Here is a 27,077-nt window from a genome sequence, read left to right as displayed (position 1 = left end):
GTGTGTTGTAGAGTCAGTGATTTACCTGTCCTCACGATGATGTGCATGCAGATTGCTGTTTGCGGTTACGGGAGGCTGAAAAGGCTTGTTTCCATTTTGAAGGTGAAATTAAAATGTGTTTCCCCAAAGTGGTGAAAGAGCTAGGGCTGTCCTTGCCCTGTTGATCCAAGTCCTGCCAGGCAAGGCGGCTCTTTTCCACACTTGCTTTTCAGGTACCGCATGTCACTTTGACTAATCACTTCACTGATCTAGTTAAATTCCATGGGGAATGAAATAGGGTTTTCTTTCTTCCTTCCTTCCTTTTTTTTTTTTTTGGCACTAGGGGTTGAATCCAGGGGCATTCTACCTCTGAGCTACATTCCCAGTCCCAGTTTTACTTTTTTGTTTTGAGACAGGGCAGTCCCACTAAGTTGCTGAGGTTGGTCTCAGCCTCCCAAGTGTTGGGATTACAAGTGTGCACCACCACACCTGGCTAGTTTGTGAAGTATGTCCAAGGTGGCAGGCTTCGAGAACCAGAGCCATACTGCATATTGCTAACTATATTCTTTTGGTTTATCTTATATTTGAGGAGAGAGACAGGACTTCTGTAAACTCATGTTTGTGTTACTCCTGAGAAGGTACATAAGTATTCCCAGGCTCAGCCAGTTCTCCATCAGCATATGGGTACTTAATGTGAAGCTGATGGTTTGTTTACTTTCTCAGTACCCTAAGTACTTTAGTACCCTACTGATGATATGCACATTGGAATCCCAGGCTGATTTTGAGCCACAGAGATAATTGGCATATTGACAGCTACTTTCCTCAAATCATGCCTTCTGCGCTCTTGGACCAGCCTGCAGGGACCTTGGAAATCACCTCCGTTAGGCCGCCTTCCCTGATCATTTTGCATGGCAGTCTTTCTTCTGGAATATCAATGAGGCCTGCTGTCCCCGGCAGCCAGCACCCTCAATCGCATGGGCCCGTTTTCCATGCTGCCCTTAGCCAAGCCCCTTTCTTTGCAGGGAGGAAAGGGACCTGCTGTGACGGTCGGTTCACGGCCTTGCAGCCCAGCAGTGGAGCCTGCACAGTCATGAAGGTTCTGCTTGGAGTCTGGCCTTGCTGAAAGTCTCGGGTCGTGAATATTTCTATTTTGACCATCGTTAAGTTGCAGGGACCACTGAGTTTAGTTTTCTTCAACCTTTGTTTTGGTACCACCCTGCTACAGAGTCCTTTGAGACTACAGTGGAAGAGATGGCCATATTGAGGCATATGTGAATGCAGTTCACTTACAGCCTTAGACAGATTTTCACTTGGAAATTCAAGGTGAGCAGGTAAATGAGTTAGCTTCCCAGATGTGTTTTATGTGGTCTGAGTTTTTTAATCCTCCTGGTAGCTGTCTTAAAGTAGGTAAACATTAAGCTGCTGTAACAGAGGTTTAAAGAAGATATTTCCTCCCTCCCTCTTTCCCTTCCTTTATTTTGTGGTTCTGAGGATTGAACCCAGGGGCATTCTATCTCTAAGCTATGCCCCCAGTTATATTTTATTTTTTTATTTGGAAGCAGTGTCTCACTAAGTTGTGGAGGGCCTCACTAAGTTCTGAGGCTGGCTCAGCCTTCCAAGAACTGGGATTGTAGGCTTGTGCCACCACAGCCGGTTCGTTTCTCCCTTTGAATCGAGGCATAGTTTATATAGTATAAAATGTGCTCTTTTTAGTGTATAGTTTTCTGAGTTTTGGCAAAAGCATAAAACCATGTAACCACTACTGTAATGAATTTCAGAGCAGCTCTGGTGTTCTCCAGAGCTCCTCATACCTCTTGGCTGCCGACTCTTCTCCCTGGACATTACTGGCCATCTCTGTTCTTCCAGTTGTGTCTGTTCCGGACGTTCTGAACATGGAGTCACCTGGTGAGCTCTCCGAGTCTAGTGTGTGTCCCTCCGTCAGCGTCTTCCTTTCACAGTAGTTTTCCAGCTGGCCCATGCGGTTTTTCATTTTTACCAGGGGAAGAATGCTGGGGCCATTTCCCTTGTAGCCCTTCTGAAGTGAGTGGCTTATGAGGATTGGAGGTCTGTGGGACCCGTGCTGCTTAGAATTACTTAGGACCCAAGCAATATGCTCTGAGATCTCTTGTTATCTGTATAATCAGAAACTGAGCCGGGCGTGCTGACACAGGCCTGTAATCCCAGTACTTGGGAGTCTGAGATGGGGATTACAGATTCATGGCCAGCCTCAGCATCTTTAGTGAGGCCCTCCACAACTTAGTGAGAACCTGTTTCAAAATAAAGAACAAAATAGGTTTGGGGGTGTAGTAAGTGAGGCGGGAATTCCTCTTTAGGTTCCATTTCATGTGTGAGACTAAATCACGTGTCTAAAGCTACCTGCAAGGAGGCTGGGCAGGGTGACGCCCAGCTGGGGTTGATGTATCCAGGAAGGTAGAAAGGGAATTTTGGTGGATGATTAGCAGTCTGTCATAGACTATGTCAATGAAAGTCCTTTTTAGGAAAGTGGTGAATGGTGAGCACACGCTCGCTGGCCACAGTGAGGCCGGATTATTCACTGGCGGCAACACTGGGCCCGGGCCCTGCGCTCTGTGGGCCTGCGTGCTTCTCCCAGCCCTGACTGCCCTCCAGAGGATCCCTCCCGCCTGCCCTCCCTGGTCCTGTCCAAGTGCCTCTGGAGGGTGTGCCCTCAGTGCATTACCACACTTTTTTTTTTTTTTGGTGGTATTAGGGTTCCTGGAAACCCTTCTACCTCCAGGCTACACTCCCAGTACCTATTTTTATACTTTTTTATGTGGAAACAGGGTCTCTTAAGCTAGCCCGGCTGGTTTCGGACCTGCGCGATCCTGCTGTCTCCGCCTTCCAAGCGCTGGGATTACAAGTGTGTGCCACCACGCCTGGCACCATTACCACATTTTAATAGCCCTGCTCTCCCATGCACTTTCAGGAGCCTGAGGATCACCCAAGGTGTTACAGGGTGTTTGTAAGTTAGTTTTCTTTTTCTATCTCTTTGAAGTTAGAGTTTCCCTCAAATCATAGTAGTGTCTGGTCTATTTTTTGTGGCTAGTACCCTGTTTGGAGTCTCCCATTACCTTATTTTGATAGTCCTGACTTTGAAGATATCTGAAGTCATAGGTTTGGGTAATTTCTTGTCCAGACTGTTATCTCCTTTTGCTGGCTGAGAAGTATTAATAGGAGGCTTAGTTCTGGCTGCTTGGGGATAAAGAAGGAGTTAGCCACCACTTATACCTTATTGAGGATTATATGGTGTGCTGACCATAGTTAACAATGTGATTTTGCCAAAAGGAAGGCAGCTTGGTATGTAGAGTAGGTACCACATTATCGTGTTTTAGTGAATTGAATGTTCCATCACTGTGATTCATACCATCGTCTTCTGTTCTGTTGAGAAAGAAAAAACACTGCTAATTAAGCTTACTCCATGCTGTTGATCGTAAGCTGCATTCCAGTTTCAGTGATGTGTACACATGGAAAGAATGTGACTGGTGTGGATTTAAAGCCAGCAGACCCGTCGTGGCTCCGCCACTTGCAGCCTGTGTGACCGTGGGCCAGTAGCTGTGGGCGCTTCAGTTTCTGCTTCTCTCTAAAGTGGAGAAGATGAGTTGCTTCTGTGATGGCACATGCTAAAAAGTCCTTGGTTGAGCTCCTTGTGCCCTGCCCTGGTCCCACCCTGCCCTGCACAGTGCACATGTGGGAAGGACTCACTGAATGGGTGTTAAAGCACCTGAAGTGGGTACTTAACCCATGCTCACTTCCTTTCCTTCTTTTATTTTTAGAAAGAAGGAGCTCTCGGCTACCAAGAAAGACCGGGTGAATCATTGTCTGACAATATGTGAAAACATAGTGGCGCAGTCTCTCAGGTAATTGTATTTGGAACTTTCTAGAGGAAATAAAGACTGTATATTTTCAGGCTTCATGGGTTAGAATGTCCTTTGTGTCCCAGTGTCTCTGAATGATTCATTTAAAACGAGGGTCCTTTAGCTATATTTCTGGCCATGTATTGAGGATATCCAGACACTGTCATGAGTACCATTTCCTTTTTGTCATCTTATATACAAGGACTGTAGCTATTATGATAATGGAGCACCGTGCTTATAATTAATTAGCACTCTTGCGTCTTGTTATTCACAATTTTGCTGCAGCACTCTGGAACCATTGGAGGTGCCTGCCGTGGGTCTCCAGCACCTGCTGCTGCTCGCTGGCACTGTGCAGTCGGTGCTGTGCTCCTGGCAGGGGCTGGTGCCTGCCCCTCTGGGGACTCGGGGTCCCGGGCAGCTGATGGAGGGCTGGCGCTCCCTTTCTCAGCAGTCTTGCTTGGTGAACAGCAGCACCTTGTAGCTTCTTTGCTACTCCTGGAGGCTTTCTACCATTGCTCCTAGTAGCTGCAGATGTAAACGTTTTAGGCCTTTTTCAAGTACTGAGTAGGAGACAGGTACACCTATAATTTCTGAATTGTTTCCCCGATGGGCATGTATGAAAAACTTACCTTGCTTTTCTTTTCCTTGGAATAAATAATTTGTGTTAGTCTCCTGCTGAAAGCCTGGACAGAGCACTTCATAATCTGTCAGAAAAACTCTGAGAAAAATAATCTGATTTTAGTGCTGACACGGCTTTTGGTGATTTTTTTCTTCTTTTTGGCTCTGGGGATCCAGTCCAGGGGCGTTCTACCTCTGAGCGAGACCCCAGCCCCTCTTTTTTTTTTTTTTTTTTGGTGGTACTGGGGGTAGAACTCAGAGGCTTTACTCCCAGACCTTTTATATATATATCTTATTTGGAAACAGGGTCTCACTAAGTTGCTGAGAGCCTCACTCAGTAGCTGAGGCTGGCTTCGAACCCGTGCGATCCTCCTGTCTCAGCCTCCCCAGCGCGGGGATGACAAGCGTGCCCACCACGCCCGGCCGGCCCGTCAGTTTTTAAAAAACTGTGAACAGGGTATTGCTGAGTTGCTGAGGGTCTCACTGAGTGGCTCGGGCTGTCCCAGGACCTGTGATTGTTCTGTCTTAGTGTCCCAAACATTGGAGCTACAGGTATGTGTCACTGTGCCTGGCTCTTCTTTATATATATATATTTTTGGTGGTACTGGGGGTGGAACCCAGAGGCTTTCTACCTCCGGGCTATACCTCCAGACCTATTTTATACTTTTTTTGGAAACAGGGTCTCACTAAGTTGCTGAGAGCCTCACTCAGTAGCTGAGGCTGGCTTTTTTAAAAATTTATTTTTATTGGTGCATTGTAATTATACATCACATTGGAATATAAGACTTGAGAGGATATATATAAGCACACATCATCCAATTAGCCCTCATCCACTCCCCATCCCATTCCCTCCCCCTCCCTCCATCCCATTCTTGTTTGGTGATTAACTTTGATACATTTGTTTATGTACCTCCTGTGTTTTAAAGAGGCTCCATCCTCCCCTATTCCATACCCTCTGATTGGTCACCTTAGTTGCTTCACTATAGGGCCCTTTCTATAACTCGACCACTTCCTGTTGCCCCTTTCCTCCTAGTTATTGCTGATTAGGGGAAGCATCTGGTTTTTATTTTCTGCGATATTTCTCTGTGCATGCCGCGTTGCAAGTACCGATCCCATTCTTGACGGCCCCACTAGTGGCCTGGCTACCCGGTGGACTGATCCAGACCTCGCTGGCTCAAGCAGCGGCCTTGCCTCATGGGAGGCCCCGATTCTGGCCTCGCTGGCCCCCACACCGGCCTAACCCCTCGACTGGCTCCGATCCCTGTCTCGGAGGCCTCAGTAGTGGCCTTGCCTCACGGAAGGCTCCGATGCTGGCCACTGGCCCCGGCACCGGCACAACCCCTCGGCAGGCTCAGATCCCGGCCTCGCTGGCCCCGGCACCAGCCTAACCCCTCGGCAGGCTCCGATCCTGACCTCGGAGGCCTCAGTAGCGGCCTTGCCTCGCGGCAGGCTCCGATGCCGGCCGCTGGCCCCGCACCGGCCTAACCCCTTGAGGGTGGCTTTGAACCTGCGCGATCCTCCTGTCTCAGCCTCCTAAGCTCAGGGATTACAAGCGTGCACCACCACGCCCGGCTTCTTTTTTTATATTTTAAGTTTCTCTTTAGCCATTGCATTTCACTTTTAGTAAAAGCATAGATCAGACAACGCGCATCATAACAGTTCTGAGTGCACAGTTGAGTGTGTTCATAATGTCGTGTAGCCATTGCCGCAGTCCATCCCTGTGTCCCTTCTTCTTCTGCCCCTCAGATGGCAGCTCTACATCCCTCAGCTCCCGAGCCCTGGCAGCCACTGCTCCACTTTGTCTCCTGGGCCTCACATAGAGGGGTCCTGCAGATCGGTCCTGGTGACTCTTTAAGATGGCACCGTGCATGTCGATTTTATGCTTCAGAGAGATTTCACACCCAGCATTTCATTTTAGTTCAATTAATTCCATCATTTGTGAAGTAGGGTGGATGATTCTTTTTTGTAATTTATAGAAGTGTGGAAAGAAAATGAAATAAAAATGAGAATATATACTGAAAATGGGAATAGAAATACTCTAGCTTAGGATGCTGTTGTAGAAAACCACACTGACAAAGTAGAGTAAAGCAGTGCTCGAATCCGATCTGCACCTCATGGACAAGCGGGGCGATTCTAGGTAAGTTTAGCATCTTTGAGCCTGTTTTCTCCGCTCTGAACCTTCAGCCCCATCCATAGAGCTCTTGTGGGGCAGGGTGAGGGAAGAGCTGCACAGAAGTGTCCCCAACTGGACACACGTCCTGCTGCGCTGCATCCTCTAAACTGCAGTGACCTTGGACACTGGGCCAGTATTTGGTGCCTGCTGCTGCAGCCCTGCTCTGTTCAGGGCTCGCCACCACGTGGGGCCCTGGGAATGCCACTCATTTTGAAGGCTGCTCCCTGGAAACATCGAAGGCTTCCAGATTGACTCTTGCTCATTTGTCTTTTAGACTCCTCTCAAATTTATGGAATGTTGGTTCAGATTCACAAATTAGTGAAATTTATTGAGATATCATAAATTGGTTTGTGGTTATTCTGTTTGCCATCTTAAATAAAAATGATAGATGTTAATACTTTTTATATTAATCTCTTTTTTTGCTACTGGGGATTGTAATCCCAACATTTGGGAGGCTGATACAAGAGGATCACAATTTGTGGACAGCCTCAGCTACTTAGTGAGGCCCTTTACAACTCAGTGAGACCCTGTTTCAAAATAAAGAATGAAAAATAGCCAGGTGTGGTGGTGCACGCTTGTAATCCCGGAATTCAGGAGGCTGAGACAGGAGGATCAGAGTTTGCGGACAGCCTCAGGTATTTAGCGAGGCCCTCTGCAACTTAGTGAGACCCTGTTTCAAAATAAATAATAAAAACTAGGGCAGAGGGTTTAGCTGGGAGGTTGAATGCCCCTGGGTTCCATCCCCAGACTTGCGCAAAAAAAAAAAAATTAAACTGGATTGTGCGTCCCGTGGGAAACGCTCATATGCCACCCTCACCCCAGAGCGATGGGTCAGTTCAGTTCTGACTCACCTTCCTGGAGGTGGTGTCAGATCCCACAGTCGTGGGACTTGGTCCCCCAGACCACGCTTACTTCAGATGAGTCACAAGTCTTGGGAGGCCAGTCTACTTACGGGTGGCCCCTATGCGTTGTGGGTTTGTATGATTCCCCTCTCAGGTTTGGTAATTTGTTAGGATGGCTCACAGAACTTAGGAAAACACTTGACTTGCATTGACTGGTTTATTGTAAGGAATATAAGCCAGGAAAGCTGAAAGGCAGCGACCAGAGAGTGGTGGACAGAGGGGAAGCAGGCATTTCCATGCCCTTTCTGGGTGCGCTGTGACCCTCCTAGACCTGCATGTGATCGCCACCCTGGACCACCTACTCAGCCCTCAGCAGGAGGCTGCCCGCCATTGCCTTGTCCTCGGGCTCTGGCCGTTCAGTGTGAGGCGGCAGTGCGTGTAAGCACTCAGGCTGTGGTATTTGTTTCAGCAGACTGCACTCACCAACACACTACAATGATACTAAAGTGAAAATAAAAATGCTTTTTACCTATAAAATGGCCAAACAATAAAAAAAAAAATATATGGGTTTCTGTCTGAGGTGATACAAGTTTCCTCGAAGGCAATTTGGCAAAATTTCAAGCACTAGGCCATCATCTGTTTGACTTTGCAGTCTCACTTCTGGGCGTTGACTCTTAGGAAAGCATGTCACGATATTGGTGCAGTGCTGCCCATCCACTAGAAAGTTAAAGATAGTCTTAATGATTTTCAACAGGAGAGTTGAGAAATTAGTATTTATTTATATTTATTTATTTATTTATATTTATTTATTTATTTATTTATTTTGTGGTACTGGGGTTCCTGGAAGCCCTTCTACCTCCGGGCTACACTCCCAGACCTATTTTATATTTTTATTTAGAAACAGGGTCTCCTAAGCCAGCATGCGTGGCTGGCTTCGAACCTGCGCGATCCTCCTGTCTCCGCCTCCCAAGTGCGGGGATTACAAGCGTGCGCCACCACGCCCGGCGAGAAATTAGTATTTATACAAGGGGATGTTAACGTTGATAGTTCTTTATATTTATAACTGGAAAAGACACCGTTTGTTTAAATATCAAGTTGAAAAATTTACTAGAGTTTTGCTTCTTGTTTAGATACAGTAACAGGACTGCCTATAATTTCTTGTCTAGATAGTTGAGAAGTGAAGGAAATCTATGTAACTGTGATTCCAGTGCACTGGGCATCAGGCAGAGATGCTTTGTAACCTCAGGAAAATGGGAAGTGAACATGGTAAGCCTCCATTTCCCCAGACTGGAAATGAGCAGCAGGGGAAACTGGAAATTTCCCCAGGGCATGAGCAGCAGGGGAAACTGAGGCTGAGCCAGTGACCTACTGGGTTGAAAAGAAGTCCAGGGAGGCCATACTGGCTGATGGCACTCTCCGAAAATATTGGAGAGGACAGAGCTCCAGAGAACTGCAGAGTGCCGCACGGGTCCCCTCCAGTGCAGTTGAATAAGTGGACACTTGCTTGGGAGCCTTGTCCTAAAATAGCATTGCCCAAAAGAGTTAGAAGGTGCCCTCGCTGAAACTCCCGTGGGCCAGGAGGAGTTCCTGCCACACCAGCCAGAGTGGAGGCCTCAGGCAGTGTTGACGGGGTCCACTCACTAAGGGGAACTAAGCTGCTACTCTGATTGCACCTGACCAAGGGTGCAGGAGCAAAGCTCAGATTGGCTCTTTCAGAGTAATGACCTCCCATAGTAAACTTGAAGAGCATCTGTAGGAATTCAGAGGCACCTAGCATCCAACAAGGTCAAGCAGCAGTCTGGCATCCAGTGAGACGCAGCAGGAACGTGAGGAAGTAGGACAGTGTGACTGAAAGTGAGAGCGGCCGGCTGGCCAGCACTGACCAGGCCAGTGCCCAGAAGCAGCCCAGTAGCAGCTCTAGCTGTGTGTGTGGCCCAGGAAGCAAAGAGAAGACTGGCTATGGCAAGTAGAGGCAAGTCATGAGAAAGGCCACCCGAGCTAGCCTAAGGACGGCAGACTCTCGGAAATGCCCCCGCGAGTCAGGGAGCACACCCATGAATACAGCGAGGGAAAGCCCTGGAATTCTCCTGTTAGAAGTCTCTAATACAAACGGGAAATGAGAATTTTCCAGACGTATGAGAGCAGAAACGTTTATGTCTGGCAGGCAATCGCTACGAGACATGTACAGAAAGTGTTTCAGGCAGAAGAGAAAGGCCATCAGCTGGAGATCTGGGTCTGCACAAAGAATGAAGATCGGGCGACCATGCTGGGATATGTGCCAGACGTACATGACTCCCTCCTTAAGCTCTTTAAAAGAGGGTTTTGTTTTTGGGGTGTGTGTGTGTAGTACTGGGGATTGAGCCCAGGGTCTTCTACCTCTGAGCTATGCCCTAGCCCTATTTTACTTTTTATTTTGAAACAGGGTCTCCCAGGGTCTTGCTAAGTTACCATGTGCTGGCCTCGAATCTGTGATCCTTCTTGTCTCAGCCTCCCAAGTGAGTACTGGGATTGTAGGTGTGTCCACCTCACTTGGCAAGAAGCCCATTTTAAATCTAAAGGCACGCAGGGCGTGGTGGTGCATGCTTGTAATCCCCATTCTTGGGAGGTGGAGACAGGAGGATCGCGCAGGTTCAAAGCTAAGACCCTGTTTCCAAAAATAAAATAGGTCTGGGAGTGTAGGCCGAAGGTAGAAGGACTTCCAAGAACCCCAGTACCACCAAAAAAAAAAAAAAAAAAAAAAAAAAACCTAAAGGCACAAATAGGTTAAAATTAAGAATAGAAAGAAGAGTCAGATGTGATGGCACACCTGTGTTATCCTAGCACATGAGTGGCTGAACCCTGAGGATTTTAGGTTTGCAGCCAGCCTCAGCAACTGAGACTTTTTTAAAAAAGAAAATAGAGCTGGGGATGTAGCACAAATAGAAAGAGATTCACCATCCTAGCAAGAATCAGATGAAGCTGGGCATGGTGGCACACAGTTGTAATCTCAGCCCTTGAGAGGCTGAGATAGAAGGACTGCAGGTTCAGGACCAGCATCAGCAAATAATGCGCTTTTCGTTAACCTAGCGAGTCCTTGTTTCAAAAAAAAAAAGAAAAAGAAAAGAAAAAGAAAAACTAAAATACGGCTGGGGTTCTAGCTTGAAGGCAGCATGTCCCTGGGATCAATCTCCAGCACTAAAACAAACAATCAGATGAGCACCAGAATGGCTGTAGTAGTATCAGACAAGGCACGTTTCCAAGCCAAGGTAGTTAGGAGAGACTAGATAGCCATTCCGAAGGGACGGAGGCACTGCTTCTTCAGGTGGGCCGAGACATCCAAAGTGTTTATGCAGCTTCAGAAACACCGAGCAAAACCAATCCAAGTGCAAGTACTTGCAAGTAGAATAAAGCTATACTTAAAGCCAGAGATTTCAACAGCCTCCCTCAGTCATTCACAGAACTGTCGGTATAAAATGAAGATCTAGAAGATTTGGCCATTTTTCTGCCAGTGTGAGCTGATTGGTGTTTATGGGATGCCTCCCAGCACCAGCAGTGACACACTCTTCTCAGGTGCTCATGGGACGCCGAGGCCACCTTGGAGACCAGATGCTGGGCCTCAGAACAAGTCTGCATATAGGATACAAGTCATGACCTTCCATCATTCAACTGGAATCTATTGCACAGAGATAGTACAATTCTGAACTTGTGGGATGTTTCTATAGCTTTATTTATTTTTGTACTAGGGGTTGGAGATACATCCCTAGTCCTTTTTATTTTTATTTTTGAAACAGAGTCTTAATTTGCTAGCGTCTCAGCTAAGTTGCTGAGGCTGGCCTGGAACTTTGATCCTCTTGTCTCAGCCTCTCAAGTGCTGAGATTACAAATATGAGGTAAGTTTAAAGCATTAAGTATCTATTTTAATGCTGCTGGGGATTGAACCCAGGGGCATTCTACACCTCTGAGCTACACCCCCAGCCCTGTTTGTTTGTTTATTTTGAAATAATCTAAATTGCCGAGGGCCTCATTAAGTTGCTGAGGCTGGCCACAGCCTCCTGTCCCAGCCTCCCAGGTACTGGGATTATAGGCGTGTTTCACCATAGCCAGTTTAATCATATGTTTTAGAACAGAAGGAAGATGCCAACGACTTCAGGTTCTACCTTAGAAACTTAAAAAACACGAGCAAATATAATCTCAAGTTACCAGAAGAATGGGTATGATAAGGAGCCAGAGTCTGTGAGACTATAATGCATCAATAAAAGCACATGGATATATCTTAAAAAAACAAAGAGCTGAAGTGAAGAAAAGAGCAAGCAAAAAAATATATAGCAGATCAAGAAAAGTGAAACCTGGTGTTTTTGAAAACATGGAATTAACAAGCCTGACTGATAAGAAAAAACAGTGAAGTTACAGGTTCCCAGTAGCCAAAATGAGGGCGATGACACTGATTGTTATTGAGATGTTGTGTGGAGAGTGAGCAGTGTCATGCCAGTCATTGCGGCAACTCGATGAGTGCGCGATTTCCTTGGAACACACACACTACCAAAGCTGCTTTCACGAAGACAGAGAATACGACGAGCCCTGTACATTTTAAATTTAAACTTAAAAATCGATAGTTGATTGGTTGGAAATGGTATATGGACTTTTTCAAATGTTAATTTTATGAAGTCTAAATCTAGAAAGTTTGCATAATAACTTGCATCCGGTTACCTTGATTAGTTAGCATCTTATTTTAGTGTGGTACATTTTTCACAGTTAATCCATATTGATGCATTATTAACTAATGTCCAACTTTATTCAGATTTTCTTAAATTTTTTTTTTTTTTTTTTTTTTTTTTTTTTTTGGTGGTACTGGGGTTCCTGGAAGCCCTTCTACCTCCGGGCTACACTCCCAGACCTATTTTTACATTTTTATTTGGAAACGGTCTCCTAAGCCAGCGCACGCAGCTGGCTTCGAACCTGCGCGATCCTCCTGTCTCCGCCTCCCAAGCGCGGGGATTACAAGCGTGCGCCACCACGCCCGGCATAGATTTCCTTAATTTTTATGAAGCATCTCCTTTCTGTCCAGTGTCCCCTCCAGGACACCGAGTACTTCACTCTGTTGTGTTATCTTTTCTCCTTGGGTTCCTCATGGCTGTAACAGTTTCTTTTCTTTTTTTTTCACTTAGAAATTCTCCAGAATTTCAGAAACTTTTGGGTATCGCTATGGAACTTTTTCTGCTGTGCAGTGATGATGCGGAGTCAGATGTCAGGATGGTGGCTGATGAATGCCTCAACAAGGTTATAAAAGTAAGAACTATGCGGACGCTGAGCTCAGAGCCACTGTCGCGGGCTGTGGGGGAAGCTGCTGCTTAACGCCTTCCTGCCTGGCGGAGCGTCCTCAGTGGAGTATTCCTGGCGTGGGATATGGAGGTGCTCAGGTATCTGCTCGGGTCTGGCTGAGCAGCCCTGCCCCTGTGCTGTGTAGGTCAGTGAAGGGCACCGTGTGGCCGCCAGCTGCCATTGGGCAAGTGTCTGCAGGCACCACTCTGTGTGGGCGTGGCCTGGGGAAGGAAGCCGTGGGAGGGCCCTGGGAGGGTGGTGGTGGTGAGTGGGACCTGGCTGGGCATCCTGTGTCTTCCCTAGTCCTCTTTCTCTGCCCCTCCTAATGGCTCTGGCAGTACTGCTTGTAGGTAAAGGTGTGAATTCTCGATTGTTTAAGGTTCAATCCCCAGTACCACACACACAAAATAATAGTAAATAAAAAATACAAAATAAATAAAAGTTAGGTTAGCCGGAGTTTGCGTGGCATGAGTGGGGAGAGAGAAGGTGAGGTGCAGCACAGGGTAAGAAGCCAAGATGCCAGACCCCTGGGTCACGGTGCTAGGAGAGGTGAGGGGAGAGGCGGGCTGCCTGACACCTCTGGCGGCCTCCTGAGTTGCTGTGATTCAGGTGTGCACTACCGCCTGTGGCTGATATTTCAGTTCTTGATCTTTAATCTTCAGAGTGAGAAAACCTTCGAAGAGGGCTACCACAGCTAGCCACAGTGGTGCACACCTTTAATCCCAGTACTTGAGAGGCTCGAGGATTGCATGCTCAGGGCCAGCCTCATCAAGCAGTGACACCCTCAGCAACTCAGTGAGTCCCTGTTTCAAAATAAAGTAGCTTTATGGCAGTATAGCTTGAAGGTAGAACGCTCCTGGGCTCAATCCCTAGATCCCTAGTACCAAAAAAGAAAAAAAAAAGATTTAATCGAGTTTTAATTTTATCTTGTTATAAGTTTTTTTAAAATTTACTTTGGTGGTACCAGGGGTAGAACCCAAGGGACTTCTACCTCTGGCCTATATCCTCAACGTTATTTATTTTTTATTTGGAAATGGGATCTTACTAAGTTGCTGAGAGCTTCACTAATTTGCCAAGGTTGACTTCGACCTGTGATCCTCCTGTCTCAGCCTCCCAAGTATTGGGATTACAGATATTATAGATATGCGCTACCATGCCTGGCCACTATAAAATAAGTTGTTTTTTTTTTTTTTTGAACTATACTCCCAGACCTATTTTTTATATTTTATTTGGGAACAGGGTCTCAAGTTGCTGAGAGCCTCACTAAATAGCTGAGGCTGGCTTCAAACCTGTGCCATCCTCCTGTGTCAGCCTCCCAAGCATGGGGATTACACCCGTGCGCCAGCCCGCCTGGCTTTAAAATAAGTTTGATATTAGTTTATGAAACATGTTGTTAAATCAAGCTTTGTTATGACTTCTGATTCTGTTTGGAAACTTTCTTTTTTTTGTGTGTGTGTAGTACTGGGGATTGAACCCAGGGACATTGTCTCTAAGCTACACCCCCAGCCCTAATTTATTCTTTGACACAGGGTCTCACTACATTGCAGAGGGCCTCACAAGTTGCTGAGGCCGCTGCAAGCCTGTGATCTTCCTGCCTTAGCCTCCCAAGTACTGGGATTACAAGCGTGTGCCATCATGCTGGGTGGAAAGTAGTGTTCAATATATGCTTGTCCGGTTTGGTTTGCTAATTAAAGGACGTCTAGTGTGAACTGCAGCCATGGAATCAGGATTTAACAGTTTCTGGGCCATTACAATAATTCAGAAGCAACCTCTGAAGTGTGTCTCTGCTTTAAATGTTCAAATTTGCTGACTTGATGGACATCAGGTGCTACATACATGTCACTGTGAAAAAGAGGGCTCAGTTATAGTCTCCTTTTGGTGGACAAACATTACAGTGCCATTTTTTATGGTACTAGGGATTAAACTCAGGGGTATTCTACCTCTGAGCTACCTCTCTAGCCCCCCCCTTTATTTTTTTGTTTTGAAAACAGTCTTGCTAGATGGTGCTGAGTGTCTTCTGCATTTTTGAGACTGGCCTTGAACCTGTGATCTTCCTGTCCTCAACCTCACAAGTATTGGGATTACAGGTGGTATGCCACCATGCCTGGCTTACAGTGTCATTTTAGAAGAGGTTTCCAGGGGTGAGAGTGAGGCACCCCTTCTCTAATGCAGACTTTACCCTTAGCCATAGTAACAGATTGGCCATGTGGACATGATTTCTGGTTTACCCGGAAGTGAGCAGAGGGGGCAGGAAACTAGCTCTGAGGACCATGAGGCACGGGGGCCTGAGCAGCTGTTAGTGTCCCTGCAGGCAAGCAGGTCCCAGACCTGCAGAGGATGTGGGCTTCTGTGTCATCAAGGGGCCCTCAGGTCCACCCTCAGCCTTCGCTGGTGTTGTCCAGCAGCGTGCACTGCTAGCAAAGGTTTGCTTCCTGTGAGACCTTTAGAGTTCCTTTTATTCTGATATTATGTAGTGCTTGATTATGATGACAGTTAATTCTTCTTCCCTTTTTTAAATTCAAGTGGGTGATCTGTTTCTAGCGTATTCGGTAATTTCTGGATACATTTGTTTATTTCTTAATGAATGCTTTCCTAATGTAGTTTCTGTTATATTTACTTTACTCTCCAGTTGAAATGTAGGCTGCCTTTTTGCTTTCTTCAGAATGGTGAGTGAAATGTGCCCTCCGTAAACACGCCTCCTGTATCTCCTCGCAGGCTTTGATGGATTCTAACCTTCCAAGGCTGCAGCTAGAACTCTATAAGGAGATTAAAAAGGTGGGCCTTTACCTTCCATTTTGAAAGATGGTACTGTTCCACTGTATTGCGCAGTGTGTATGGCATTTTATCCTTTATGCATTAGGTAAAATTGTTAGATGGAAAAGCTGCTTGGTAAAGTAGACTTTGTTTTGTTTTTCTCCAGAAGCTTACTTTAAATTTTTGTTAGATGAGGTAGAAGTGAAAAGGGCAACTTAATTTTTTTTTTTTTTTTTGGTGGTACTGGGGTTCCTGGAAGCCCTTCTACTTCCGAGCTACACTCCCAGACCTGTTTTTACATTTTTGTTTGGAAACAGAGTCTCCTAAGCCAGCGCGCGCAGCTGGCTTCGAACCTGCGCGATCCTCCTGTCTCTGCCTCCCACGCACGGGGATGACAAGCGTGCGCCACCACGCCCGGCCGCAACTTAATTTTTCATATCATTATAATTGAAGGCCTCTGGGATCTGCACAGCAGTCCCAAATGTTTTAGACATCTGACTTCTCTGGACAGAGGGTGGTGGTGAAAGGGGCTGCCTTGCTCAGTCGGTGAAGAGTGCGTGCGGCTCTTAAGCATAGCCATCTCTCGTTGTGCCACGCAGAATGGTGCCCCGCGGAGCCTGCGTGCGGCCCTGTGGAGGTTTGCTGAGCTGGCTCACCTGGTTCGGCCTCAGAAATGCAGGTAGGCTGCACCTCTGGGTTATTTCTGTTATGGGTTTCGATGGGTGGCCAGCTCCCACTGATGTGTGATGTTGCAGCTCCAAATCCCTTCTTCAGAGGTCTCCCTGTCCACTCCCCCAAGGCTGTCCACTCTGTCCTCTAGAGTGTGGTTGACATTGGCCTACCTCTAATCCCTGCCACGTGTGTTCTTTAGAAGTGTGCTTGCTTCCTGTCCCATCCTCTCCCAAGAGACTTCAGACTTGTGCGATGTGCATCCCACCATGGCAGGGGTCTTGCCACCTAATTTCCCGCTGCAGCCCTAAACCAAGAACGTTTTCTGCACAGGGTAGTTGAAGTACCAACCTTGTTATCACCAATTATAGGAAAATAGGCATTTGTTTGTTACACCGATTACAAAGGTGGATGTTGAATTGCACATGAAGTTTTGATTAGTTGAAGTGGTTCCATCAGCGGGGCGTGGTGGTGCACACTTACAGTCCCAGTACTTGGGAGATGAGGCAGGAGGATCGCAGGTTTGTAGCCAGCCTCAGCTGCTCAGTGAGGCCTCCGCAACTTAGTGAGACCCTTTCTCAAAATAAAGAACAAAACATAAGGCTGGGGATGTAGCTCAGAGGTAGAATGCCCCTGGGTTCCATCCCCAGTACTGTAAAACAAAACAAAACAACAACAACAACAAGAAAACAATTCTATCATAATGGATTGAGAAACAAAGCAGGGTTGTGGTTTACATCAACTCGTCTGTGCTCTCCTCAGTCAGCAAGATGTGCAGATGTCCTAGAGAACCCTTAGCTCTATCTGAGTCACTGGTAGAGTGGAGTGAATTTTACTGTTATAGTGAAACTGATTTATTTATTTGAAGTTGTGTTTCAGTAAAAATCTTGTATGTCTGCAGAGGTACAGTTACTAAGGAAATTTCTCTTTATAAGACCCTTTTCCTATTTATCCTTGTTTGTTTATTTTTTCCCTCTTCTTTTTGGTACTTGGACCAAAGGGCCTTGGATGTGCTGGTAACATGTGCTCCGCCACTGAGCTGTACCTTTAGCCTAGCTAATCTGACTTTGAACTTCTTTGTTATATTTCTTTATTTAGTTTTTTATTTTTTATTTTTTTGGTGGTACTGGGGTTCCTGGAAACCCTTCTACCTCCGGGCTACACTCCCAGACCCATTTTATTTTTGGAAACAGGGTCTCTTAAGCCAGCGCGGCTGGCTTTGAACCTGCGCGATCCTCCTGTCTCCATCTCCCAAGCATGGGGATTGCAAGCGTGCACCACCACGCTCGGCTTTTTGTTATATTTCTGAAGTGTCATGTCCCAGGTTCACTACACAGCAGCCAAAGTGACCTTAGAAATACACAGTTGTCTTACCGTTCCCTTACTTTAACTTTTCTCACACATTCCCCAGGCCATTCAGAAAAAGTCCAGCTCCTCGCGCAGGCCCAGGCGAGCTGGCTCTGCTGGTCCTGTCTGCTCGGTTGAGTCAGGTTTCTCTTCTTCCTCCTGCTTGGTTTATTTTCCCACCCTGATCTCAGCAAAGATTCAGCTTCCTAAAGAGCCTCTCAGCCTCCCCATTTGCTCTGTTCTTAGATACCATGGTGTTTGCAGCTGCAGGTTCTAAGGCTGCCATTGGCTCTGCTGGCTGCTGGGCTCACCACGAATGGTGGTGGTCCTGCCGCCTGTGGCTCAGTGACGTCTCCTGGCCTTGACTGCCTGTCCTGTAACTCACTTCTACCCTGCTTGTTCTGTTTTCCTCTCTGGAGGGCCAAGTTGAACCTCATTTAGTTATAAGTTTTTTCTAGTTTGTAATGTTTCTTTTTCATATATGTATGTATGTATGTATGTGTGTGTATTTATATATGTGTGTGTATGTATGTATATATATATGTACTGAAGATTTAACCCCAGGAGTATTCTACTTCTGAGCTACATCCTCTGTCTTTTTTTTTTTTTCTTTTTTGAAACAGGGTTCCTTTAAGTTGCTGAGGCTGGCCTTGAACCTATGATCCTCCTATCTCAGCCTCTCAAATACTAGGATCTTAACAGTTTGAGAAACAAAGCATGATTGTGGTTTATGTCAGCTTTTCCACACCGGGCAAAATTTTTGTTTTTAAAGTAGGGTTTTCTTACCTGGGTATGTTGATGCACACCTGTACTCCCAGTATTTGGGAGGCTGAGATAGGAGGGCAGATATTTGGGAGGATTGCAGGTTCAAAGCTAGCCTCAGCAACTTAGTGAGGCTGTCATTCAAATTCAAAATAAAAAATAAAATAGGGTTGGGGGTATAGCTCAGAGGCAGAACACTCCTGGGCTCAATCCTTAAAAAAAAAAAAAAGTAGGGTTTTCTTATACTATCTGTTGTTTTCCAATTAAAGTATGAGTTTTTCAACAGCATTTATAATCTACTACAAGTCATTTCCAAACCTAGCCTCTGAATCTGCAGTGACCATGGGAAGGGGGGTTGTGGCGCTTCACCTGCACTTAGTCCCTCTGTTCCTTTAGCTGAGTATTGCGTAGTCCCCGTAAGGACAGTGTTGCTTACAAAATTGAATTTGCCCTGATGGGACTGATTACTTGTCTTTCATATTGGGAGAGACCTGAAGAATGATGACTGTTCCTTCCCCACATGCAGGCCTTACCTGGTGAACCTTCTTCCGTGTCTGACTCGAACGAGCAAGAGGCCTGAAGAATCTGTGCAGGAGACATTGGCTGCAGCCGTTCCCAAAATTATGGCTTCCTTTGGCAATTTTGCAAACGACAATGAGATTAAGGTATGCTTGCTGCCTCCAGGCAGAGACATAGGAGCGATGGCCCTAGCCGGTCTGGTGGGCTTGGGCTGCGGGTAGGCATTGTTTCGAGAGAACCTCTTGGTTGTGTTGTGCTTCAGAGTCCACACTGCCACCATTTGTGTCTGTGGAGCATGCGGAGGGCTCACTCCACTTCTGCTTTCCTGCTGTGGGTGAAGGTTGAATGGGGATGGTTTACAGATGCAAAATCAAAAGGCCTTTTTGCAGAGCCGGTTGGTGTCTGGCATGCAGGACTGGTCTCTCACCCAGCTGGGGGGAGACTGTGACAGGACTGCAAGGAGGAGACCTCACAGGGGCCCTGTGGCGTGAGTGTCTTGTAGCTGGCACGCCCACTGTGGCCTCCTGTTGGCTCTGCATCCCGGTACGTGACCTCAAAGCCCGCTTGAGTGCGTTGTTTATGATGTCCAGAAGTTATGACTGATATGTGGTGTGGGGATTGCAGGACTCCTGGCCTCCTCCTCTTTGTGGCTGGGGCCTGTACTTGGGCCTGAGCAGCCCTCTGGGGAGGCCATGGAGTGCGGCAGTGAGAGCACTCTGTAGGAATGAGATAGACTTGACTGGAATTCCACCCTCCTGGTCAGCGCCTTGCCTTTAGGCAAGCCCCCCAGCAGCTCTTAGCTTGTTTTTGTCCTCCTCCGAGACAGGGTGCGTGATTCAGAGGTAGCTGCACAGGGTGTTCTGCCTGAGAGTCCAACGAGTGTGCAAGCTGAGTGCAGAGGACCTAGCCCACTTCATGGGCTTACCTCTGCGGCTGGGGTAAATCATTAGCCTCCCAGGCTTTTTGCCTGCTCTTCAAAGTCTTGTTAATAACGCAGTAGGATTAGGAGGTTAATTGAAAACTGGTTTTGTGGGTTTGGAATAATGAAGGGAGGTGATGAGTCCAAAGAACTTGGAGTAGTAACAAGTCATCATGCTCAGTGGTCACCACTGTGTGCTGCCGTTTTAGTCCTCCTTTTGGGGATGGGGTGCTCCTGGCAGTCGCAGCACCCGAGGGCCAGTGTGCCCATCGCCCCGTGGGGTGTGCTGAGGGCAGGTGTCTCTGCAATAACGGTCCCTGTCAGGGCTTGGAGGCCAGGCAGGTGGTACCAGGGGTCCTGGGGCTTGGTAGGTCTTTAAACCAGAAAAAATTTCAATTCTGACTTTTTTCTTGGTACTAGGGATTAAACCCAGGGGTATACCCCAGCTATACCTCAGCCCTTCTTTTATTTTTAGTTTGAAACAGGTCTCTCTAGGTTAATGAGAGTCTCACTATTTGCCGAAACTGGCTGTGAACCTGTGATCCTGTCTCAGCCTCCCAAGTACTGGAATTACAAGCATGCACTACCATGCCTGGCTAGTTTTTTTCTTTTTAACATTTGTTTGACAAACTTTTTGCCATTTTCTGTGTTTCTGTGTTCTCGTTCTCCCTCTGCCCCCTGGCAGTGCTAGGGATGAAAGCTAGGGGCATTCTACTTCTGAGTTATACTCCCAACCCTATTTTTTTATTCTTTATTTTGAAATAGGGTCTCACTAAGTTGCAAAAGGCCTCACTAAGTAACTGAGGCTATCCCCGAACCTGCGATTCTTCTGTCTCAGCCTCCCAAGTACTGGGATTACAAGTGTGCACTGCCACGCCTAGCTTCTCTTTCTCAGAATAGTTAGATGTTAGTCCTTCTGTGTTTATTCTGTGTTATTCACCTTTTCCTTTTTTTTTGACTCTGTTCTAGATGTCTGTCTCAGCCTTCCTATTCAATTTTTCTTGGAGTGCCCCCTCCCCTGTTCTCTTTCTTCTGCTGTACTGGGGAGTTGAGGGGCTGCATCTTTAGCCCTTTGTATGTTTGATTTTGAGATGGGGTCTCCGGGCTGACCTTGAACTTGCCGTCCTTTGGGCTTGGCTTCCCATGTAACTGGGATGCAGGTGTGCATCTCCACACTGGGCTTCTCGTGGACCTCTGGTGCTGAGTGCACTTGCTGCTCTTTGGGAGCCTTCACACCTTCGCCCAGGCCTAGAACAGCTTGCCTTTGGCCTTCTTCCTGTGAGTCGGCCAGCTGGTCAACACAGGTACTCTCCAGCTCCCAGCATTTGCTGGGATTTGTGGTGTCTGCTGGTGGCCCTGGCCTCGTCTTTCTGTCTTTGTCAAATAAATGCATGTCATTTATTTATTTATGTATTCATTGGTAGTGCTGGGGATTGAACCCAGGGGTATTCTACCTCTGAGCAGCACTCCCAGCCTATTTTAGTTTTTTTTATTTTAACGGTCTCACTAAGTTGCTGGCAGCCTCACTAAGTGGCTGAGGCTGGCTGGCTTTGAACCTGCAGTCCTGTTGTCTCAGCTTCCAAGTACTGGGATTACAGGTATATATCACCATGCTCAGCTAAATGTATGTTTTTTAAAACTTCTTTACTCCAGCCGGGCATGGTGGCACACACTTGTAATCCCAGCATTTGGGAGGATGAGACTAGAGGATTGCTGTTTGTGGACAGCCTCAGCTACTTAGTGAGGCCTTCCGTAACTTAGTGAGACCCTGTTTCAAAATAAAGAATAAGCCGGGGGTGGTGGCACACGCTTGTAATCCTCATGCTTGGGAGGTGGAGACAGGAGGATCGCGTAGGTTCGAACCCAACCTAGCTGGCTTAAGAGACCTTGTTTCCAAATAAAAATATAAAAATGGATCTGGGAGTGTAACTCGGAGGTAGAAGGGTTTCCAGGAACCCCAGTACCACAAAAAAAAAAAAAAAAATATATATATATATATATATCCCTATATCATATATATATATATATATGGGATATAGGGTAGGTGGTGTGGCTGAGGTCGAATACCCCTGGGTTCCATTCCTAGACCCGCAAAAACAAATAAAAAAGGAAAAAAAAAACACCCCAAATCCCAAACTACTTGACTTTCATGGGGTGGCTGGGTGGCAGGGGTTCATGTTGAAGCAGAGGTCTCCTAACCTCTGGTGTCTTCTTACTTTTAGGGATTACTTGTCAGATATTTAGATTCTGGACTGTTACCTTTCCTGAATAGACAGTGTGCAGTTCCTAAGAGTACCTCTTGCTGGATAACCACAAGATGAACGTCCCTTGCACTCGCTACCCAGGTCAAGACACAGAGTCTGACCTTCGTTTGTGAAGCACCGCGGTCTTTCCTGACACCGCTCCTTCCCCCAGAGCTAGTCGCTGTGGGCTCCCAAAGCACAGCGAGTCTGGTTCCAGCGTCTGTGCACATAGAACCATGTGCTGTGTGTGTTTCTTGTCTGGTTTCCTTTGCTCAGCGTCAGGCTTGTGGGTCTTCCATGTCACTGTGCATCTTAGCAGTTTGATTAGTTGTCGTAGCTGTTGGGCATTCCTTTGTGTGAAGTTACGTTTGTCTATTTTATTGTGACTGGACACTAGGATTATTTCTCACTTCTGCCTGTCGTGAACAGTGCAGCTGGGGCCGTTGTGGTGTCTTTGGAGCTCACCTGCCATTTCTTGGTGTGGGTCCCGAGATGGCGTTGCTGGGCCAGGGCCCGCTCGCCCGCCACCACAGCTGCTGGGCTGCAGGCCTGTTTCTCAGCTCCGTCACATGCTGCCCAGCCGTGTCCTGACAGGCTGCCCTGGTGGCCCACATCCTTCCCAACACTTGCAGTTGCTAGCTTTGGACATCCTGAGGAGTTCGTTCTAGTATGACATGAATTAATTTTCACTTTCAATCTGTAAAGTGCTCTTAACGCTAAACTATAAGGATTTATGTGTCTTTTCCCTTTGAAAGTGCCTTTGTGACTATCTCATGTATGTGTTTGAAAAGTGCAGCGCCCACTTAGTTGACTGCCCTCCACCCGATTCCGAGCCCCGTGTGAGCCTGGCCTAGGTACCTCTGTCGGCGGAGCTGTGGGATTGTGGGAGCAGACATCAGACAGCCCTCGCAGCTCTCGGGCTAGATATGACTCTCTGTTCCTCCACAGTGTAGGCCCCGAGTGGGCGTCCTCTTCAGGGTAGTCCCCGTGATGTCTGTGAGTTGGACTAATACAGAATGCTGCTTTTACTTATGCTTTTGATGGCACTGGGAGGCAACACAGGGACATTCTAACTCTGAGTGACAACCCTTTATTTATTATTTTGAAAAAAGGGTCTCACTCGTTGTGGAGCGCCTTGGTAAATGGTTGAGGCTGGCTGCGAACCTGCGATCCTCCTGTCTCAGCCTCCCAAGTAGTAGGATTGCAGATGTGGCCACCACGCCCAGCTCAGAATTTCTTAATTTACTTTTTTCAGTGACGTGTATGTGTGTTTTCACAGGAGTTCTATAAGATGCTAATATCTTGTCTTGAGCTAAAAGCATTTGTCAACGCTGAGTTGATAGAGTCTCCGGGCAGTAGTGTCCAGGGGAGGATGGTAGCCACACACCACCAGGGGCAAGGGTTGTGGCTGGGATGAGTCCTCTGCCTTGCGTGTCCTCTTCAGAGTCTCATCCACAGAGTCACTGAGACTTGATGAGCCTCTGAGACCAGTCTGTGCAACCTCACTTTTGAGGAGACACTTTGGAATTAGACGCCAGTTGATTTGCTCGGGCGTAGTGTTAACAGTTCCCGGCTCTGTGTTCACCTGATGCCTGGGCCCGGGCCTGGCAGAGCATGCATTACATGGTGAGAGTGGATGTGTCCCCTACCCCCTCGGGCTAGACCCGCGCCCTGGGAATGGATGCTCTGAAGTAACATGGTTACCGCATGCATGTAGCTGGGTGGTCACCTCTCCTCATTTTCTGGATAGTTTTTTTTTCTTTTTGGTGGTACTGGGGTTCCTGGAAGCCCTTCTACCTCCAGGCTACACTCCCAGACCTATTTTTTAATTTTTTTTTGTTTTTTTTGTTTTTTGGTGGTACTGGGGTTCCTGGAAGCCCTTCTACCTCCGGGCTACACTCCCAGACCTATTTTTGCATTTTTATTTGGAAACAGGGTCTCCTAAGCCAGCGCGCGGGGCTAGCTTCGAACCTGCGTGATCCTCCTGTTTCTGCCTCCCAAGCGCGGGGATTACAAGCGTGTGCCACCACGCCCGGCAATATATTTTTTTATTTTGAAACAGGGTCTCTTAAGCCAGCACGGCTGACTTCGAGCCTGCGCGATCCTCCTGTCTCTGCCTCCCAAGCGTGGGGATTACAAGCGTGCCCACCATGCCCGGCTTCTGGATAGTTTTTGTTAAGACTAAAATGGGCACTGTTGAAAATAGGATCTTCTTTCTATCATCCTAGAGGAAACCAGGGGTATTCTTGCTCTGAGCTACATCCTAGCTCTTTTTATTTTTAATTTTCAAATAGTCCCACTAAGTTGCTGAGGGCCTTGCTAAGTTCCCGAGGCTGGTCCCGAACCTGTGGTCTTCCCATCTCAGCGTCCTAAGTGCTGGGATCACAGGCACGGTTTAGATTTTAACTTGTTAGGCGCAGCAGTCAGAGTGCGTCTTGGTCACTGCGCCACTGCTTTGCTAGGCGTCCTTGAGCATTGTAGTTGCCTAGTATTCTTTTTCATTTACTTCAGTATTCGTTGATTTCCTTTCCTTCCCTTCCCTTCCCTTTCCTTGACGCTAGAAATTGAATCCAGGAGCATTCTACCTCTGAGTATACTCCTAGCCCTTTTTATTTTTTTGTTTTTTTCCCAGTCCTGGGGATTGAACCCAGGGGCATCTACTTCAAAGCTACACCTCCAGACCTATTTTTTTAAATCATTTATTTATTTATTTTGCAGTACTGGCAATGGAACCCAGGGGCATTCTACCTCCAAGATACACCCCAGCCCTAGTAATTACTTACTTAATTTTTTTTTTTTGCAGTACTAGGTATTGAACACAGGGGTACACTGTATTCATACATCATAATGGTATAAAAAAACCTTTTGTAGACATACATGCACACATCGCCCAGTTAGCCCCTACCCGATCCCCACCCCGTTCCCTCCCCATTCCTCCTTCCCATGCTTGGCTTAGTGGTTGACATCTAGTATTATAGCAATTTATCCAAAATTAACAATGGTAATCTCACATAACAGTTTCATTTGTCTGATACCAAGCTTTTGATGACTTAAAGATAACATTTCAATATTTCTTTTTGCTTTCTTTCTTACCAGAGAATTTTTTTTTTTTAGGTGAAACGATCACACATTTATTTTTTTATTTTTCAGAGAAAATCTATCCTAATATGGAATATGGACTCTAGATACACAAAACAATCTCGAAAAGGAACAAAGCTAGAAGATGTATATTTTCTGATTTCAAATGTTATAAAGCTACAATAATTGAAACAGTGTAGTACTGTTATAAAGGCAGATATATAAACCATTGGAGTTAAATAAAAGCCTAGAGATAAATTCTTCCCTATATTGTCAAGTTATTTTTGACAAGGTTTCCACAGACATTTGGTGGAGGAAATAATAATCTTTTAACTAAATATTGTTGAAAAATAATAATTACATGAAGAAGAATAAATTGGACCCTTACCTAACACCATATACAAATATTAACTCAAAATAGATAAAAGACCTAAATATAAATCTTAAGACTATAAACTTTTAGAAGAAAATCTGTGTCATAAAACCACACAACATTGAAATTGGCAGTGATTTCTTGGATATGATTTCAATGGCACAGGCAACAGAAGGGTAAACAAACTCCTTAGAAAATAAAAAAAATATTGTATGTCCAAAGACAATGTAGACAGAGTTAAAAGTTACTGATAGAATGGGATAAAATATTTCCAAATGCTATATCTGAAGGTATATTAATATTCCAACTAGAAATCCTAAAAATTAGCAACAATAAAAGCAAACAATACAATTTAGAGATAGGTAAAAGACTAACATAAATAATGAATCTCCAAAGATAGCCAATCTTAGTTGTCTGTTGGATGGAGAATCTTGTTTCTCTGGTTCTGGTGTGTGTTACCTATTTCTTCTTTGTAGTTAATCTCTTTGAGTATTTTCTGTAGCGCTGGTTTTGAAGACATAAATTCCTTCAGTTTCTGTTTGTCATGGAAGCTTCTTATTTCTCCATCTAATTTGATAGAAAGTTTTGCTGGGTAGGAAATTTTTGGCTGGAAGTTGTTTTCTTTCAGAGTTTGGAATATGTTACTCCAAGCCCTTCTGGCTCTCATGACTTGGTTTGGGAAGTCTGGAGCGATTCTAATTGGTTTGCCTCTGAATGTCACTTGGCCCTTTGTTTTTGTTGCCTTTAAGATTCTCTGCTTGGCTTCCACATTGGTCATTTTGACAATTATGTGGCGTGGGGATCCTCTTCTCCGATCCTGTCTAAAGGGAGTTCTATAAGTTTCCTGGACCTGTGTATCGACCTCTTGCTCTATGTTTGGGAAATTTTCTGCTATTACTTCCTTGAAGAGATTTGTTGATCCCTTTGATTTCACCTTCTTTTCCCTCCTCTATTCTAGGTATTCTTAGGTTAGCTCTCTTAAAATGGGCCCATTTCTTCAATGTCAGATTCCTGCTTTGGGATTTTTTTTTTCTAAATTAGAAACTATGTGTTCATTTTTTGAATGATCATCTTCTAGGAGCGAGATTCTATTCTCCATTGGTCTAATTGGTTGTACTTTGAATTGAGACCTTTACTTAATTGATTACATCCTTTATCTCTTTTTGGCTCTCTCTGAATTCTTTTCGAAACACCTCTATTATTTCTGCAGTTATTTTCCTGATTTGATCTTCTAGAAATCTCTGAATTTCTGTTTTATCAGGTTCTGATGTTGTGGGGTTGTGGGCATTCACTGCTCCATTGTTATTCCTCTTTCCCATAATTTCGGAAGTTTGTGCCTTCTCTGGGTTCTTCCCTGGGTTACTACGACTTCACTTAAGGTGCTCTGGATCTTGAGTCTGTGGTATCTCAGTCCCCACTACTCCTTTACTGGGTTGTATCGCAGAGTCTCAGACCCAGGGAGTCAATCGAGGCTGCTTTAGACCATGGGGGGGCGGGTGCCCGGCTGGGCGTTCTCCTGCATGGGGTTGTGACTATAGTGTGATATCTCTGCCACCGCCACTCCCCCACTGGGTCAAGTCCCTGGGAGTCAGTACTGGGATTTCTCCTCTAAGGGCTGCAGTTTGACTCAC

At 46.2% G+C, this 27,077-nt stretch overlaps 1 protein-coding gene across 1 annotated transcript in view; it reads left to right on the top strand.

Annotated features, from left to right (window-relative positions):
- HTT (huntingtin) overlaps positions 1-27,077 on the top strand; it is a gene marked incomplete at both ends in the record, with an annotated part of 126,838 nt that overhangs the window by 8,826 nt on the left and 90,935 nt on the right. Inside the window, 5 exons of the mRNA XM_080697081.1 lie at positions 3,771-3,854; positions 12,629-12,749; positions 15,498-15,557; positions 16,136-16,215; positions 18,841-18,979. Coding sequence (XP_080553207.1) covers positions 3,771-3,854; positions 12,629-12,749; positions 15,498-15,557; positions 16,136-16,215; positions 18,841-18,979 — 484 coding nt within the window. The remainder of the gene's footprint in view (positions 1-3,770; positions 3,855-12,628; positions 12,750-15,497; positions 15,558-16,135; positions 16,216-18,840; positions 18,980-27,077) is intronic.

This window comes from Muscardinus avellanarius (assembly GCF_963383645.1).
Source record: "Muscardinus avellanarius genome assembly, chromosome: 6".
In the NCBI taxonomy this organism is placed as follows: Eukaryota; Metazoa; Chordata; class Mammalia; order Rodentia; family Gliridae; genus Muscardinus; species Muscardinus avellanarius.
Note: the sequence above shows the minus strand (reverse complement) of the source record. Positions and strands in the feature narration are given on the sequence as shown.